The sequence below is a fragment of the Cupressus sempervirens genome, chromosome 1 (assembly GCF_028749045.1).
Source record: "Cupressus sempervirens isolate cs-2001-9-10 chromosome 1, ASM2874904v1, whole genome shotgun sequence".
Taxonomy (NCBI): domain Eukaryota; kingdom Viridiplantae; phylum Streptophyta; class Pinopsida; order Cupressales; family Cupressaceae; genus Cupressus; species Cupressus sempervirens.
This window is the reverse complement of record NC_143118.1, coordinates 451,816,080-451,834,968: the sequence shown is the minus strand read 5'-3', so window position 1 is coordinate 451,834,968 and position 18,889 is coordinate 451,816,080. Positions and strand designations below refer to the sequence as shown.

At 35.6% G+C, this 18,889-nt stretch overlaps 1 protein-coding gene across 5 annotated transcripts in view; it reads left to right on the top strand.

Moving 5' to 3' along the window:
- The window catches only part of LOC149578256 (ARM repeat superfamily protein), a 361,318-nt gene that overhangs the window by 285,869 nt on the left and 56,560 nt on the right, over window positions 1-18,889 (top strand). For 3 of the 5 annotated variants that reach the window (XR_016364259.1, XM_089827963.1, XM_089827961.1), the window contains 2 exons: window positions 728-841; window positions 1,000-1,074. The exons of 1 other annotated variant lie outside the window; for it this stretch is intronic. Coding sequence is in view for 3 of the 4 variants with exons in the window: in XM_089827963.1 (XP_089684089.1) it covers window positions 728-841; window positions 1,000-1,074 (189 nt within the window). In the remaining variant the exon portion in view is untranslated. Of the gene's footprint in view, window positions 1-727; window positions 842-999; window positions 1,075-6,655; window positions 6,788-18,889 lie in introns of those variants that run through there. One more of the 5 variants, XM_089827966.1, reaches the window with a different exon arrangement.

Genomic DNA, 18,889 nt, shown 5'->3' with positions numbered 1-18,889 from the left:
AGGGTTTTCTTCCCGGATTCTTTCCCTAATGAGCATTTGAATCCGGTTGATATATATATATATATATATATATATATATATATAGTGGATTGTCCACTTTTGCCAAAAAAATAACAAAATAGCAACTTGACTTTATTAAATTTTCACTGAGCTTACCATAAAAGTCACTTTAATACTGTATTAAATAAATATACTTAAGTTGTCAAAAAAAAAATGATTAGTAAAAAGGCAAGAAGCTACAACATAACTGTAAATTGTGAGCCTTTATCAAGGTCTTCAGTTCAAGTCTGCTTGAGTTTAACACATAATAATAATAATAATTAATTTCAACAAACAATAAACAATCTAGGCTTCAGCCCATTACCTATGAAAAAAGTTTAGTAATAACTTTTATTAATTATTTAATTAATTACTATGGGCGAACTAAAGCAGACATTATGCAATGTGTCAGTAAGTTGCCTTGTAATTACTTACATGCTTGTCAAACAAGGGGTGCTTCATTGGTGCTCCTAATCTCTTACAAACTCAGTGAGCTTGAACATATCACATTGTCATCTGAAGTATATAAATGGGGTAACTGTATTCAGAATAATATACTTGCATTTGGAAAGTTTTAGGGTATTTTAATGCATAGTAAGAATAATAGTTAATATAGTAGGTAACTAATTATATTGGGATGGAATTAAAAGTAGTTCTCTCAAGTGAGCTCTCTTTTTGCATTTTGCAGATTCCCAGTTCAGTGATGATTCAGTATAGTTCTCAAGTTCTTAGTGTCATTGTTGCCTTACTAGAGGACCACAGTGAAGAAGTTGCTTATGCAGCAGTGCAAGGATTGATCTCAGTGAGTATTATCAGATTGCCTAATTCATAAGAACTTATTCTAGAGAGTCTTGTATTCAGTATGCTACTACATAGAGTTAGACATGGCTATAATGCTGTAATATTGAGTGCTATACTGTGTTGTTTTGCTAATAACTAATAAAGTCTTTTCATCGAAAGGTTTTGGAATTGGCACCTGAAGATGCAGTAGCTCCAGTTTTGCTTAACTTGTGTGTTCGACTGCGCTCTCTTCAAGTACTATCATTTCCTCTCACATAAATCTAGTTTAGTGAGTTTTTAGTCTACTGATTGCATGGCAGACCGGTGCTGGTTGCATATCATTTAAATTTATTGTTAGCATTATCATTTGAACCTTTTTGTACACCAAATAGTAAAAAATCAATAATGTCAAACTTTTACTGGACAGATTTGCTAATAAGCCAATAAAATTTACTCTTGATTAAAAGCAGGACATGCTTTTCATATTAAGGATAAGCACAAAATAACTTACACCAATTCCTTTCCATGCCATAATGTTTTATTTCAATTGCTTATTTTTTGGGTACAAATGTTGAGCTAATAAATTTTGGCATTCCTTTTTTGGCCTGCGAAGACATGCATATTTGCAATTCAAATGCTATTAATTGACATCCCAAAGAATCACATTCCTTTCTATTGTAGAAAACATATTTATGCAGTGTTTGGGTTCACTTACCATAATAAAGACTACTTTTGCATTACTAGCTTGGCGTAATATCAATTGTCAAGATATGTATCCATTTGTGTAGTGAGTAGCTATCTGTTTGCGTTATTCGGAGGTGTCTCTACAGACACACAAATGTGTTCAGATTTACTTGGTATAGTGAGGATGACTTTTGTATTTATTAATATTAGTTGTTAGGATATGTATTTGTTTGGGTTGGAAGACTGTACAAGAAAGCATATAAAACCCATAAATATATAGATATTTACAGCCTAAATTAGAAATTAAGGAAAACTACACTGTTTCATGCATGTGTTGAGCAAAAATACTATATATATTCATACTTTGAAATATTAAATATAAATTTAATATCAATCTGTGTAACTTGAATGTCATGGCAGATATTCATCATTAAAAATCAAAATAGTACAAGTAGTAATCAGCATCATATTTGTCATTATGAAGAGAAACATTATCATCATTCACATTAAATGATATAGGTAGTTTAGAAGAACTTCATGCATCCTTACTGCCACTCACAATAAAAGTGTGCTTGATACTTGACTCCTTAAAAGTGAGGATTGTTTGTCAGCTGAAACATCCAAGTCAGTTGGGTTTAGATCTGCATCCCAGAACTTACCTTGCACTCATTATGTTTGTGAGCAAGAAAGCACGAGCTGGAGTGCAAAGAGAAGCAGCTTCTCTAGTTTACTTTATGACTATCAGCTGCATTTCATGAAGTGGATGAAGCAGTATGTCAATTGTACTGAAATGAATAGGAAATAGCAGCCTATGGAGGAAAAGTGGGAGTTACAAAATTGTAAACCAAACTTCAATTTTAACAATTATAAATTTCAAAATGAGAGAAAAAACAATGTAATGACCCTGCTCAAATCTGATTGAAAACTTGTGATTGAAGGCTCAAGAAATTTTGTCAAACACTTTGCATACAAGGGTCATATGACTGATATAACTTTTCAGTTTGCTTAAATGACTTTTTTCTTCAATTTGCATCAATAAGAATGCTCGCAAGAAGTCTCCAAATTGTCTAAACAATGACCTAGCATGAATGTGCAACTAATTTTAGCAATATTCTATGCATATATATGATCTAAGCATGAGAAATGAACACCTACAGCCAACTGGCATTTTTACAAACAGTTGGTATGCAAACTAACTAGCTAATAATAAATGATATTGAATTGTTCAAATGACACCAGCAACTATTATCTCCTTAATTGCAATGAAATTTCTAATACAATGCTCATGAAATATGGCCAAGACCGTTGGCATTTACATGGATTACAAAAATGATAATATTGGTATAATGCACATCTACAGCTGAAACTTATAACACCTAAAATGCAATGGTAACAAAGGAACTTGGTTGTAGATGGCTGTAATAATTTTCACCAATGCTGCCTTTCCGCTTTGCTTTTTCGGATTGTTTTTTTGGACTGCTTTTTTCGGTTTGCTTTTTTTGGACTGCTTTTTGTACTCAAATATTTTTTCTCGATGTAGCACAAATAGAAGACTAAAGTATCTTCCTCCTAGCTGCAATAAGTCAAGTGATATTTCACACCCTCAAAATTGCTATCAATAGGAAGTTTTCGTTTCTTATGACAAAGAAGTAATCTGCAAAAACCCTAGGCTCCACAAAGTGAAACAACAACAGCAACAACATCAAATCTCCTTGCTCAGAATGAAGCCCAGGGTGCCTATTTATTCTTTTTCCTCCACTTTCTCCAGAAACTTCTAGAACATTATTTTATTTATTAAGCGACTTTATAAAATTTTTATAATTCAAGTCACTTTATTAAATTAATTAAATATAAAGTTACTTTTTAATATTTGTTTATTTGATAACTTTATAAATAATTCACTTAATACCACTTATTTATTTAATTAAAATAATTAATTAGTCATCCTAATAAAATATTCATTATTTTGGACAACTTAATTAATTAAATTAATTAAATCAAATTACCTCCAAAAAGGGGACATGACAAACAAATTTAAGAGGTCAGCAAAAACTAAGAAACTTGCGATAATTTTTTGATTTCAAGACTATGTAGGTTTGGTATTGTGTATCATTTAACTACAACCAAGAGAAATCGTCATTCCTAAACTTGTAATAAAGAGCAGAAATTCAATGACAAGAGGTGTAATATCCCAGTAGGATATTATCTCGAAATTCTCCCAAAATAATTTTCAGAACATGAATAAATAAATGATGCAATTTGAATTTGCAATATAACTAGTATATTCTCATTAAAAAGCCTCGGATTATGTTATTGCGTTATACATCAGCAATACAATAACCAGATATCAAGTGCAATCTTAAATAAAAAATATAGTCAGATTGGAAATAACAATAAAATGCACTTATAATCCCAAGTCTGAATTCTGATTTGAATTCACCACAAAGATGGATCGGGGCTACGTCCAATTCACCCAAGAAGAGCCCGAAGGTTTCCGTCCTTAGGATCCTCAACAAGAGAAAGCTAGTAGCTTCCCAGAGTTCTTTGAAGAGAAACCAGGAAAATAAATCTCAAATCCAAGCATAGCTGAAAATGAATAAGACTTCCTCTTTAAATGTTCAACAATGGTTCTTTAGCTGCCTTATGTCTTTTTGTCTTATTCCTCTTTTGTAATTTTGGCCCACTTTATAATATTGAATTGGCCCCTTTTTAAATATTAATACTATGTTCGCATAAGTCAATTGAATATTACACAAACTTGTCTCTAATTTCCTAATGTCCCCAAAAGAGGACATTATACTATAGTCCTTTCTCCTTGAGATTGCTTTCCCTCAAGCAATCATGAGTACATGCTCTAATATCAGGGTTCCATATCAATCTCAAGGAATATGCTCCACCAAGCCGCTGCCTACTCTAATATAAACAATATGTCTAGAGTTGTGAAGCTGCTCATCAATTCCTCACGTCTACAATGCACCAATCATGCTAATGCTGAGATCCTGCATCACGACATGTGCACAATCTATCGAATCAACCGACCATGTGCCTCTGTCATATGTGACAAAATCCTCAATCCAATTGAGAACCTCACTCCAACTGAGATCACAAGCACTGCTAGAGTCAAATAGAGATGGGAACTCAACATCATGCCAACTACCTCCCTCAAACAATATTGATCATGTGGCTGATCCTCCTAGGTCCTACAAACATAAAGGCCATCAACCTTCCTAGTTGTCTAAATTATTTTGTCGCTCCATACTAGAAATTAGAAGAATGTTCAAAATGTCAAACTGTCACAACAACGCTCCTCTAACAGGTATGCTGAAACTATAACTATCCTGAAGAAGAAAACTTGGTATGTCTTCCTCCTTCACGAAGGGAAATGTAACAAACCAAGTGCCAACATTATGCTTGACATTTGTGATTGTAGAATAACCATAGGCATTAGAGTAAATGAGGAAAAGAATCAATCAATGAATACCCATCAACGCTGTCTTTTCTCCATATATGCTCCCTGGCCAAATTGTAAGCCAAATTACTATCCAAGGCTGATTTGTAATCAGTCTTATGCCCCTTTGTCAAAAGTAATAAATCAGTCACCTCCTAGCTGCAATTAGTATCAATTTGTGATTTTTGATCAAAAGGTGTTCCATCATGAAACTCAAATATTGGATTCTCCACCACCCAATCAGCATTTAAAAAATAAAAACTAAATTACTATGCTTAATCCAATTAATATTATGTTGGATGAAGATATTTTCATCATATGAATATTTATCCCCAGGTGCTGCTACACAAATAGTTGATCCAAACGATACCTCATCACCCCTATAGTCATCAACCAATAGACATGGTGTCATGCTAGAAGGTATAATGTGCCCATTTTTAGCAAGCTCCTGCAGTTGGCCAGGTCATTTCAGCATCGCAACCCTTGTGAGCTAACTATAGGTTTTGAGGGTCTCAATTGTGTGGTTATAGGCTTTCCAACAACCTATGGTGTGTTTTGGCTCTCCGTTTGAGGGACTTACTATTTAGAGGAAGTCAATCTATTGGTTTCAATGAGCTTAGTTGAGTCAGAGGAGTTGGAGGATGCTCTCAATTTTTATTTCAAGCTTCCGGTTTGGGCTCCAAGAATCTTGGAGGGAGTGTCTATTTATAGTAAGTCGCGCTATTAGGTTCATTCATCATCTTTCATCATCAAGATCACTTTGGTGTTGTCAGATTTCAATTCTGATGCTTCTTTAGTTGTTTTCGCAAGACGGGTAAATTATTATTATTATTATTCATCTAAATACATTGAGGTTGCTATTTTTGTTGGTGTTTTTAGTTGGTCACCTCAGTATCATAGCTCGTTGGAACCGAAATGGAAAGCTTTAAATCATGGGAACAAGAAACAATGGCCCTACGTGTTCGAATTTGAAGTGATGGTGGAAAAGGTCATTTTTGAAGCCAAAAGCAATTAATAAATTAGTTTATAATGGCACTTTATTATGTTTTAATGTTGTGTGTGGGAAGCTTCTTAAGTGAAGTTCATTTGGGAAACTTTGTGCCATTTGGAAATTATAAATATGAGCCCATTTGATGAGTAAAACATCCGATTATTTGTTTATCTCTTTTCTTTGTTGTCTTTGTGACAATTTTGAATCTATGATTTTGTGCCCTTGCTGAAGTAAAAGGGTTTTGGTTCTAAGTTGTGCCTTGATTCCACAACTGAAGAATTGTGGAAATAATTCTGAGAATTATTTATCTTCCTGTAGTTGAAAGAAATGAATTGAGGTTGTAGCTTCTTGGCTGTAGCTATTGTAATTAGGAAGTGGATTGGAGATTGATCAATTACTTCATTGCATGGCTAATGGGAATAGTGACCGGCTTTGATGATTCCTACCTGCAATTTCATTTGGATGATTACTATGCATATCTGTGGCTGCCATCTACCTCCCTATGGTAGCATTTGATATTATTTGGCTTCTATGAGTTTTTCTTGGTGGCTGCGAACTGGCTTGTGAGCCCTACGGTTCATCTTTCAGGGCTGCGAGTTGATATCTGAGTCTGCAATTATATATTTCAGACCTTTACTAATGTCCATTAGTCCTACAAATATTTCCTAAGTGCATACGGTTTGAAGTCTGATGCCTACAAATTGTTCTTACAGGGGAAGTGTTGACTTTTGGACTGTAAGAGCCTAAGTTCAAGCATACAAACCAGCATTTTGGGGGTTAAGACAGTCATATTGGTAGTGGATGCTGCATTGGCATGAGAGTTTACAGTTTGCTTCAAATCAGGTTCTTCATAACCATATTTTGAATGTTTGTAATTTCTAGTTGCCATCGGTTATGTTGGCAATCAAAATTTGCATTGAATAAACTAGATGTCTGATTGTAATTACATTGATGCGTTGAATGAATTGTTATAAAGTGAGGATTAGTGAATTCAATTTTGGCAAATCTATTTGGCATTGTCATTTATAATTTGTATTAATATTTCTTGCAAAATACTGAAATGGAGAAACAAATACACCTTGATCAGCATTATAAATAGAAATAACGAAGTTGTTAGACAAGTGTTTGATGAAATGTCAAACCTTAGAGTTTGAAAGAAAATTGTTGTTTGATTTAGCCATAAGCAGGCCAAGGTTATTACAGAAGGAGACTCCATTGAGTTCCTAGGTGGTTGTGTTGGTTATCAAAATCACGGGTTAGAAACCTACGAGCCTTGTCTGCTCGATGCTGGGTATCTAACTAATTTTGGCCAACTTAATAGGATTGACTCCAATCCTCTGCGCCTTTGGTTTCGGTGGACCAAGGCCTGTTTACCTAAATTCTGGATGGCAAAACTTAATTCCAAGATGATTTATAGCGGATTATAGCAATCAAATAAATTCCTCAATTGGCAAGTATCAAGGAAACATTTTGAATTATTTATCTTCAAACTCCAATTACTTTAGTTAAGATGTTATATGTTACTGAAAAGAAAAAGATTTAAAACAAATTAATGTTATGAATATGATCTAATTTTTTTCATAAGAAAAGAGTTAAAAGATTGCCAGCATATAAGTCTAAGGATTTATGAACAGATTAATGATCAGTGCTAAATCTAATTGGGTGATAGAGTCAAACATATATTCTTTACATACAACTTAATTATATTAATGATACTATATATGTTAATAACTTGATTATTGCAATACCACGAATTGATTCACTTTTGCATATTCAGATCAGTTTGTAATAATTTAACCCTAATATGGATAAACCAACTACAAATAGAGGAAGGATTATATATCCTACAATATTTGTATTGATCAAATCTGAATGGCTGAGAACAATTCAATGCACTGATTGAAATATCAAATTAAAAACATACAATCATCAAAATCATAAAGGACAAGACATATACTCTCCGACTCTAAAACAAAATAAATTCCTTACTGATTTGATGCAGTAGTAATTCGTATTGAAGACTCTCAAAACTTGTTGGAGCTCTATCTAATAAGAACCAACCACAAGCAATCTTAGAAAAAATTAAGTTCAATAGGTCTCAGCCTTTATCCGCTTTGCTCAATATTTCAACCCTTTCTTATTGAAGAGATTGAAAAATGTGTACTTAGCATATGAAAGAAACTCTTGATAGTATATGCTGTCTTGAAAAATTATATATTTTGTATGACTTTACACCCTACATTTATAAAACATGAAAGGATGTCGGTTGTGAAACCAAACATCACAACCCTTCACAAATAAAACCAACCAAAATCTTAATATTGCTTAAACAAAGATTTGGTTGTATTATTATATAACTGGGGGCATTTTAGCAATCTCTTTCTTTCACGCGTGTATATCCAGTCCTCAAACCTGCGACTTTGCAGAGATGATCTGATTGCTCGCCTCATGCCAAGTCGCTATCTTCTTCGCATATCTGCAACAAAAAAGGGAAACGTCAACTATCGATTATAGAATTAATTCTCAGTGCAGATACGGAATATTGTGGTTATAGATCTGTTTGATGATCCAACGGCAACACTCAGGGTCTGCCTGTAAATCTTATCAAGTATCAACCTTTGCGCAACTATAAATGTATTTCGCGCTTTCTTCAGAGACTCCAAAGATGGCCCCTTCTAGTGTTGGATTTTATTATTTCCTCCTATCGCTAGAAAGATCCTTGCATTCGTATACACTCGAGAAAGAAGTTTCACCATAGTCTTAACACGTAGCCCTTTTGTGCCAAGATCCTCTTTAATGATGCCGCATTTTGAGAATACCCCTATAATCTCCTCAATAGTAACATCTTCTGGTAATCTTGTCACGTAAACGTGTGTATTGACCAAAAATCTGGTGGTTTGTTGGCTTTCTTTTCACTCTCAGTGTAGATATCCTTCGACTTCTATTTTGAACCAGGTTTTGGATTTGTTGTCAAAAGAGCAGCTTTGAATTCATTTTCAATAGCAACATTTGTCATATTTGCCACTAACATGACTTCTTCCTCATCCACAAGTATCATTCCACTTCTCCATAAAATGATCCTTTATGAAAAGAACCGTGCTGTGGAACCCAAGCACGAAGATTACGATCTCATTTGTATACAGTTCCATTATCATCTGTGAATTCATCTTCTTCATCGAGAGGAATATAAGGTCTTTCAACAATGTTGCATTGGATCTATTTCTCTAACAGAGGCACGTAATTTGATGTCTTCTTTCTCTGTAGTCTAGGACTTCACAGCCTTTGGTTCTGCCTCACCTCCTCTTTCTATCTAAGAAAATCATCATCGTTTATTGCAGTATCTAAGTCACCATTAGAGGCATCAATCTTAAGTAGGATTCACGCCATCATTTTGATGTTGTTGAAAGTTCAATTTTTTGGTAGGAACAAGCATATATAATTCATAAATGTTAGATAATGCCATCCAATCTTTTCTATCTTCAGCCCATAATAGTGTGCCCTTGGTGAAGTAACCCTGATCCTTAATACTTTTGCAATTCAACAACAGTATAAGGGCCATCCTATTCCTATTTTTCACAAGCATTTAACAGACACATTTCCAGGAAATCGTAAAACAACCATATATGTGACACTCCTTTGGTGTGACAAGCCATCCCTTTTATATCATACCTATAATAGTGACTCTCAACTTTGCTTTAGACAAAATTCATTAAACTGGATACTGAAGATCCCAAATAACTGGAGTTAATTGGGGAATAATTCATAGATGGTAATTGATATACAAAGGATTAATATCTGATTTAGCATATCAATGAGTGCTTTCTTGCTCACTTTCAGAACTCGTAGCCTGTACAATAGAACCAAATGACTGAATATTATGTTTGCATTCTTCATTTTGAAATGCTAATGACGAATGGTTTTCTAACAAGATATCTGAAAATAACATGTTCAGTCAAGTTTCTCTTCTGTATTGATCGTGCATCATCCATATCAGCCGAATCTTTTGAAGACATCTCTACTTATTCTCTCATCAACGTGTTCAAAGATATTCTAATCATTCCCAGACTTCATAGGTCGTGTGAAATCTCTTCTCAATTCTGATAAAATCTGTAGTGTAAGTCTGCTCAAAGTCTGTAATCAATGTAATGTGATAAATGCCTTTTACGACTGTTACAAACTCTGAGTCAAACCTTCTCTGAACTTGCAATGATTTTTTCCACATTTTGATGCCTTATCATTACACCTCTATATCCATGATCTCTGATAACCATTTACTTGTATACATTTCTGTACATTTCTTACCCATGTCTGGATTATAGCGCTCAAGATTTTGTATGAAGATATTGTGGAACATACTCAGGAGACATACAAGAATCATTGCTCAACACATTTATCTTCAGCCATGTATTCAGAACTCGATATGTTAATTTCTCAGCAAGACTCATGATATGGACCTCTATTACAGCAATATCTTTCTCTACAAACATTACCTTACATTCACAATATCACTATATAGATGTTGCTGTATATATAACCTTTGCATATGTATCATATTTGTCCTGATGGGCCGCAACTGTAGCTGAATGTTGTTAATAGATATAGGAACTTTTCCCATACATTGTATGCTCATGTTCAGATATTTTAATCTCAACCATTTTGTTGAACCTTACCAAATCGTGCTACATGATGCCAACATTATGTTGTATTTTGTTAGTGTACATCTTTTAAGTTCATGATACTCTTATCCAATAGGGAAAATGATAATATTTCAGTCATCCAATCTCAAATAGGAATTCATAAATGGAGACACAAATTTTAGGCTCCATCAGGTTGATCCACAATACCATAAGCTTCATCCCTATTAAGCTGCCCATATGACTGAGTTTAATCTTTCTTTTCATTCCTCTCTATTGGCTGAAACAAATCTTCTTTCCTTCCTTCTACAATCTTGCCCCTTGCTAAGGATGATTTCAATTTATGTTCACATTGTTTGATGATACTGTTAACCAAAATATAAGCATCAAAAGGAGTGGCATGTATCTGTTTCAAATCAGCCAATATGGTAGATAACAAGTGTTGTGAATCATCATCGCTCTCTTCATTGATCAAGAACATAATGTATTGCATAAAGGATAAGATATTTCTTTTGTGGTCCCTTTTAATGGAAATCAAGACCTGATGGAACATATCAAGAATGAAGTCCTCACAACCAAGACCTATCATAATCACACAAACATATCAAGAATTAAGTCCTCACAACCAAGATCTATCATAATCACACATGCTCTAAGTTCTGCAACTGTTTCCAAAATTTTAATGGTCTTACCAAAGGCTGAGTTATTGATATTACACAATTCCTGAAAACTTTCCACGATCAGATGGAATACTTCCTTTATAACCTCCTTGTTGTAAGGATCATGTGGTGTGGTTATCCTCATAACTTCAACAATACGTTGTGTGATTGCAAGTCTTACCTCCCTAACAGGATGCATCAACAATGCTGGCTTAGCCAAAGAAATCACAGCAAGAAGAATGTCTGCTTGCTTACGTATAGATCCTAGTTGTTCTATTGTAGATAAACAGTTCTCAGTTGCCTCCAAATCACAAATCAATCTTATGCTTTGATTGAGGTAAACCAGCAAGTCATCTTTCTATGTTGTAGAGCTTTTCTTCAAGGACTTGCTTCTTGTCCTTAGCAATAAATTTTGGTAGCTGCCTAAACATGTTTGTTCCTTGTCTTGAAATATTGTTTGCCAATAAGATCCCTGCTATTGAATGTAATTTTACTAATCTGACTGTATATATGTTGTTGTGGAAAATATGAACCTTCAATGTAAATTAGCCACTGTAGCAAGGTACTCCACTTTCGAACGACCCCCTTTCACCAGCTCCACTTGGAAAAATTTAGTCAAACAGTTCACTTGTTGGGGAGTAATGTTATGTTTTATTCAACCAGTTATAATTGAATTATTACTGAACTTTGCAACAGCAGACACCACTCGAATACATGATCAGAGGAAGTGGCTATGAACAATTTCATAAGAGGTCTGCACTTTCATGAGTTTCATAAAACTCTTTGGCCAAACTATTTTCAGATGTCATCTTAAAAAATCACAGTACTGCTGTTCTAATATAATCTCAATGGGTATGTTGAAAATCTTTGAAAAATTCATATACAGTTACATCTTTGCAAGATTATTACGCCTTATTCCTCCAATTCATGGTCACCCATGTTGACTTCCAATGAGGCACACAATACACCTTCCAGAAATACTCCAAAATTCTCCTTTGTCTTATGCAGCTTGAGATCAACTTGAGTTGAGGATGAAGAAAGCTTGTGGCCGCTAGCTTCTTCAAGTAAGTTACTAGATCCTCCCCTATAACCAAAACAAAATCCTGACTATTGTTGCTGTTAAATGACAATATGATTGCGAGAAAGTCTGTGACCATTGATCTCTAGAATTATAGGTTGCACCTTGAATCAGTTCTAGATCTAAGTTGCCAGTTCGAATTTTGGTACAAATGTGGGTTCCAGATTTGAGTTCAAAATTCGTCCACATTTTTTGGGGGTTGGATTCAGATTTGTTTTGGTTTCATACATACAAAAACATATGTTTTTTTTAAAATATGTATGTGTATGTATATATCAAAGAACCAAAAATCGGAATCAGCAAGGCTTACTCGAATCATGAATCACCTATGAATTACCTATGAATTGGCTATCAATTGGCAAAGTGAAAAAACCATTGAAATTCAAATATTTTAATGATTTAAAACTTGTTTCATGCACCCTTTATTGAATATAACTAAAAAACACCATTACATCATCAAATGGAAGTTAGCATACATAAACAAGAAACCTAATTGATCAATCCATCGCATACATAAAATGTAAATTGCAACTTAAATAAATAGAAATCATAGGATCATAATGAGTCATGACATAGATATATAGAATTATAAATGTTGTCAAATCATAAATGTGTGTAAGACAAAGATCCATAATGATAAAACCAAATCAAAATGGCATCAAGTCATAATATATGTAAGATGAAAATCCATGATGATTAACCACATGTCTATCTGTAAAGTCAAATGTAAACAAAATGAAAAAACAAGGCTTTAGCTCAAGCCTCATCATCATCCTGAAGCTCAATTGCAGCCTCAGAATCAGCCTCTGAATGCCTTCTACAAAGGCGTCTAAGATAGGTCCTAGAGGACTGATGAGCCATAGCCCCCGCATGTGAGATGGGTGCATGAATATCACTAGGGCTTGTGTCAGTAGTGTGCTTTGTGCATACATGTGTGCATTTTCCAGTGCCTAAATGTTTTCTAGCCTCCTCCTCTGCTATGGCCACAACCTCAACCTCTCTATCTACTTGGTCAACCCACTCATAGTCTTCTTTAGTGAAGACTGTTGCATCTGTAGCCTCAGTGAGCCACTCTGGGTCTGGATCAATCTCCTCTAGAATGATCAGAGAGAAGTTAGTGGCCAAAATCTGTCTAGTTTTAATGTGGAGGTTGTAATGAACAAATACAAGAACATTCAACCTCTACACAGACAACCTATTTCGCATCTTCGAGTGGATATACTCGAACATGGACCAACTGCACTCACACTCAAAAGTGATGCTAAGCTGAGTCAAAATATGGATGGCAATCGTTTGAAGGTTTGGGGTTGATTGCCCAAACATTTGCCACCATCTATCTGAAATGAGGGCAAAGAAAAACAATTAGTCTAATTTAGAAGCACAACTTTAAGGCTGAATTAAAATATAAAAAAACTAAAATGCATAAGTCATAACAATTATGAATTAACTTTAAGAATATATTGTTTTTACCTAGCTATAATGATATGTGAGCCTCTATGGCCATACTGCAAGAGAAAAGCGACCCCTCCTTATTATTGAATTTGTCCAACTCAATGGTTCCAACTGCAGCACTGCCATTAGGACTCAACCTCTTCATGACTATGTATAGGCCTGTAAGAACCTCTCATCCACCCTGAAGTTAGGAAGGAAACGATATGATGGATTAAGGTAATGGGCAGTTGCATGGATGGGCCTATGGAGTTGATTTTGCCATCTATCAATAATGTCCCAAATAGGGCCATACTTCTTTGGCACTCTTGTATACTGGGCTCTAATGGCCTCCTTGGCCCTATCCATGCCCTCATATATGTAGCTTATAGAGGGATTCTCCCCATCAGCATTTTGTAGGAGAGATACAAGGGGCTCACTAATCTACATATAATGTAAAAAAAATATTTGAGTCAAAACTAAATGTTAAAGCTAAATCATTAAATAATTAAATAATAAATAACAATACTAAATGTTAAATTGTACAAAAATTACCTTGATTATTTCTTGAGTAGGTCCGCAAAACCATCCTCGTCAAAGAGGATATTCCCCCCATCTATCCCAGCAGTGGTCATAGCATAGGAAGAAGAAACAAACTCCTCTCCAACAGTTATGCGCCTCAATTCTTCCCTTAATGTCATCAAGGACTTCTGTGTGATAAAATTTGAGGCAAACCTCGTGATGCCTGGATGAGCTAACTCCCTATTTACCGTTTATTTCTTCATTGTGGCGAGAACAAATCCATGATTGTATATAAACTTGCATATATTTTTGGCCTTCTCTACAAATGATTTGATCCACTCAATCTTACCAATGTCCTCCAACATGAGTTCAAGGCAATGTGTGGCACAAGGAGTTGAAAATATTGTGGAGTGCCCCTCCAATAGTTTTCTTTTGGCAATTTTAAAATTAAATAGAACTTTACACATCTTAAGAAACCTAAAATTGGAAAAGTTCAAAATTTGATAATTTAAACTTAAAACTTAATAGTTTACTTGCAACAACATAACTTGTTGCATTATTCATCACCACTTGCATCACATGTTCTTCCCCCACCTCTGCTATGACTTCCTCAATAACCTCACACAAGTATGTGGCATTTTTGACTTGAGAGGAAGCATCAATAGATTTGATGAACATGGTGGATCCTACAAAATTGAAATAGAGTGAAACATTTAATTATCGTGATTTATGATTCATGGACCAACAACAAATTAGCAATCAACAAATTAAAATTAAAATTAGCATGTAGGAAAGTAAAATGATCAATCACCTCCACAAAAAACAAGAAAATTTAGGAGTGTTCTTCCCCTCCTATTTGTCCAACCATCAGTCATGATGGTGCAACCCTTTATGGTCCATTCCTTTTGGTGGTCGGCCAACTCAAACTTCATGTCCTCTACCATTTCATCTAAGAGGTAGCTACTCAACTCAGCCTCAATAGGGACTTTAAAGCCCAAACCACAAATAGTTACAACATCTATCATGCCTTGCCAATAAGGAGTCTTGCTTCAAATAGATTATGATTAGAAGTTTAGATGACAAATCATTATGTAATATCAAATATAAATCTACGATTACACAAGTAGAAATATTAAATAATTGAAAAAGAGAACAAATAAAAAAAGAGTTAATTAACTCGCTGCAATAAATAGAATGTTGAAAAAGTACCAAAATTTGTTTTTTAGCAGCATCATGAATCTCCTTGTTCAACCTATCCATGTTGTCAAGCGAGGGTTGTGAGCCAAGAGTATTGTGTGGCACAAAGTAACTATCCAATCTGGACTTCCACACTCTAGGCTGAAATATAATAGACCCAGGCATAGTATAAGAACGACTAGCATCATGACAACCACTAGCACTAGGACGAAAGTGAGGCCTAGAAGAACCCTCTCCAACGCAACCTATGGATGTGAATGCAGATGTGGATGCGGATGAGGGAGCATGGGAGTCAATAGCAACTAACTATTCAAGGTGTCTTTTCTTATGTAACTTTTCTTGTTCCAAAGCCTCTAATGTCATATAACATTTTTTTTTTGCCTCTGTGGTTTGTTTGGTACACGGGTTAATATCATGTCCAAGTATGACTACAATATGATATTTGAATCTATAGATGCCACTTGAGTTAATTTCTTTACAAAAGAAATATTTTGTTTGATATTTTGTTCTTCCAAGAGATTCTTTAGTATAGATCCAAGCCTCATCCTTTTTAGGCATTATGCAAAATGAAAGCTAAGGTTGTTGCAATAAGAAAAATCCATTACAAACTTAAACTAAAATAAACAGCAAACCCTGTTGTGTTGCATTTTGTCACCACAAAATGCTGCTAATAGTATGAAACTTTTTCAAACTAGTTTCGCATCTCTCTAAGTTGAATTTGATTTTTAATTGCTTAATGTTGATCAATTAATCAACTCCAATTCATATATCAAATTCTTTTACTGAAGGTTTTCGTCAAGTGTTTTTCATTCTTTTTTCTGTTGAGCCTATGCTTGATTTTCGAGGCCTTCATCATTTTTTTCATTGTTTTTGAGTGTGCATTTGTTAGTTTTTAGTCCTTTGGTTTTGCTCAAGTCATGGCTTTCGGTTTCTCCTTCGATTTGATTTAACTTAGAGCTTAATTGGAGTTGTCAGTCAAGGGATATGGTCGTTTTAGTGCCCAAAAAGTGGACCTTTTTGATGCAATAGCACGAATTAAAAATATCATGTTATATTTTTAATTTGACATTCACTTTTTGAAAAATATTGCTTAAATTCACTTTATGTTATGTCTTTAAGTTACTTCATCCTTTTAATTTTCACTTAAAGTAACTATAGTGCACTTTATGTTATATTTTTAAGTTGAGTTTACTTTTTGATTTATGAGGCTATCAGATCCATGAAATGTAGTAGAGCTGCTGATGAGGAAGGTTTTTAGGCTGAGCTTTTCAAGTTCGGTGCCTTAGTTCTGGGTCCCTATCTCTCTATTCTTTTTAATAGAGTGATTCACACTGGGTTTCCGGCTTCCTGGTCTAAGCACTTGATTCATCCCATTCACAAGACTAGGCCTGTCTCTGATCCGAGGAACTACAGAACCATCATGATTGGGCACACTTTTGCCAAACTGTATGCTACTGCTCTTAATACTATGCTATCAGTGGAGCTCGATAGGATTGGTTGTAGGGCTTTCGGACAGGCGGGCTTTCGGACGGATTATGAGACTATGGACCACATCTTCACGCTACGGGCTATTATTGAGGAGGCCAGACACAGATCGGAAAAGGTATACTATTGCTTTGTTGATTCTCGCAAAGCTTTTGATTCTGTTACTAGGGTGGCTCTGTTTGAGAGACTTAGGGAGATCGGTATTTCCGAGATGCTATGTATTGCTATTATGAGATTATATGAGACTGTGGTAAGCAGATTCTGGACTCCTGTTGGCTTCTCAGATCTGATCCATTGTACTATTGGGGTTAAGCAGGGTTGTCCTCTCTCTCCTACTTTATTTGGGTTATATATTCATGAGCTGGAGGACTTCTTCTTGGAATCTTCACTCCCGGGTGATGGTTGTTATCTTTATCAGGTTTTGATCTCGATCCTTCTCTTTGCAGATGATATTGTTCTCCTTGCTTCCTCTCCTAACAGGTTACAGAGACTTCTTGATAGATTGGCTTTATTTTGTGATCAAAGACAGCTGGTGGTTAACTTGGGTAAGACTCAGATCATGGTCTTTAATTGTTTAAAGACCTCTCATCTTCACTTCACATTTTGGGCCCAGGAGATTGAGATTACTTCATCCTATTTGTATCTAGGTGTTATGTTTTCCGGACCACATTTTAGTATGAGACTTGCTATTCAGCCTAGAGTGAATAAGGGCATGGGTTCTCTTGCTTTGCTTGAGAAATAGTGCTTCAGACATCACTTTCAGGATACCTCGTCTAAGCTATCTCTCCTAGATGCTCTTGTTCAACCAACTGTTCTTTATGGTTTTGTGGTTTGGGGTCCTTCTCTTCTTAGCTCTGATTGGGCCTCGATTGAGTGGGTCCAAACTTTTTTCTTGTGGCGCATTATCAAATGTCATAGATCTACTCCTCATGGTATCATTCTTGCTGAGTTCGAGGCTCATCCTTTCAGACTTGCGGCCATTTTTGACTTAGTTTGGTTTCTTCATTGCCTTCGTGGGTTTGTTGATATGGTTGGAGACTGTGATCCTTACTCCTATTTAGCTTATTGCTCTTCGGTTTCCATGGCAGTTGCTGAGTCTGGTGCTCGTGCGCGGTGTTGGTATGCACAAGTCTCTTCTTTGCTGAGTTCGATTGGGATTGATATTGATTGTCTCCCCCCTTTTCAGTTTTCTTTGGATGCCCCTGCTCATCTTCTCCCTTCTCGACAGGAGTTGAATGAGCATGTTCGTCTTGATATTTATAAACGTTACATTACTGCTACCTGGGTTAACCCTCCTGGTGGATTACGCCCACGGATGTCGTTTTATGCGACACTTTTTGGAGATCTCAGATGGGATTATTGCCCGACCTAGCTATCTTTCACGGCGTTGGTCTCATGCCCTGCGGATCTCTTTAGGTTCTTTCAGAGTCGGTTCCCATCGTCTTCGGGCTCAGTTGGATCATCATATTGACAGGGAGGAGTGGACTTGTTTGTTCTGTTCTTTAGGGGAGGTGGAGGATGAGGCTCACTTTCTTTTTCGATGCCCTATTTATTATGAGATCAGAGGGAGGTTCTTTTGTTTGTTCAGAGAGTGCTTCTCTCTCTATGATTTCTTTAGCTATTATGATCAGAGATGCCTTGCATTGTATCTGCGTGAGGCCACTATGCTCCGGGATAACATGATTCAGACTCTACTTCCACACTGGTACTCATCTACTCAGCTCATTACTGCCTTTTTTACACCTTTATCCCCCTTGCATGGTGTGAAAAGGCCCTCTAGCTCCATTCGGCCTAGTGATCTTTCTAGATGCGTTAGATTCCGTTCTGCTTATAAGCACCAGTGACACTCTTCTAGGACAGGTCAGAGACAGTGTAGTACCTCTACGCATCGACATGTGTATCATTATGTGACTGATTTCTTCTCACCCAAGAAAGACTCCTAGT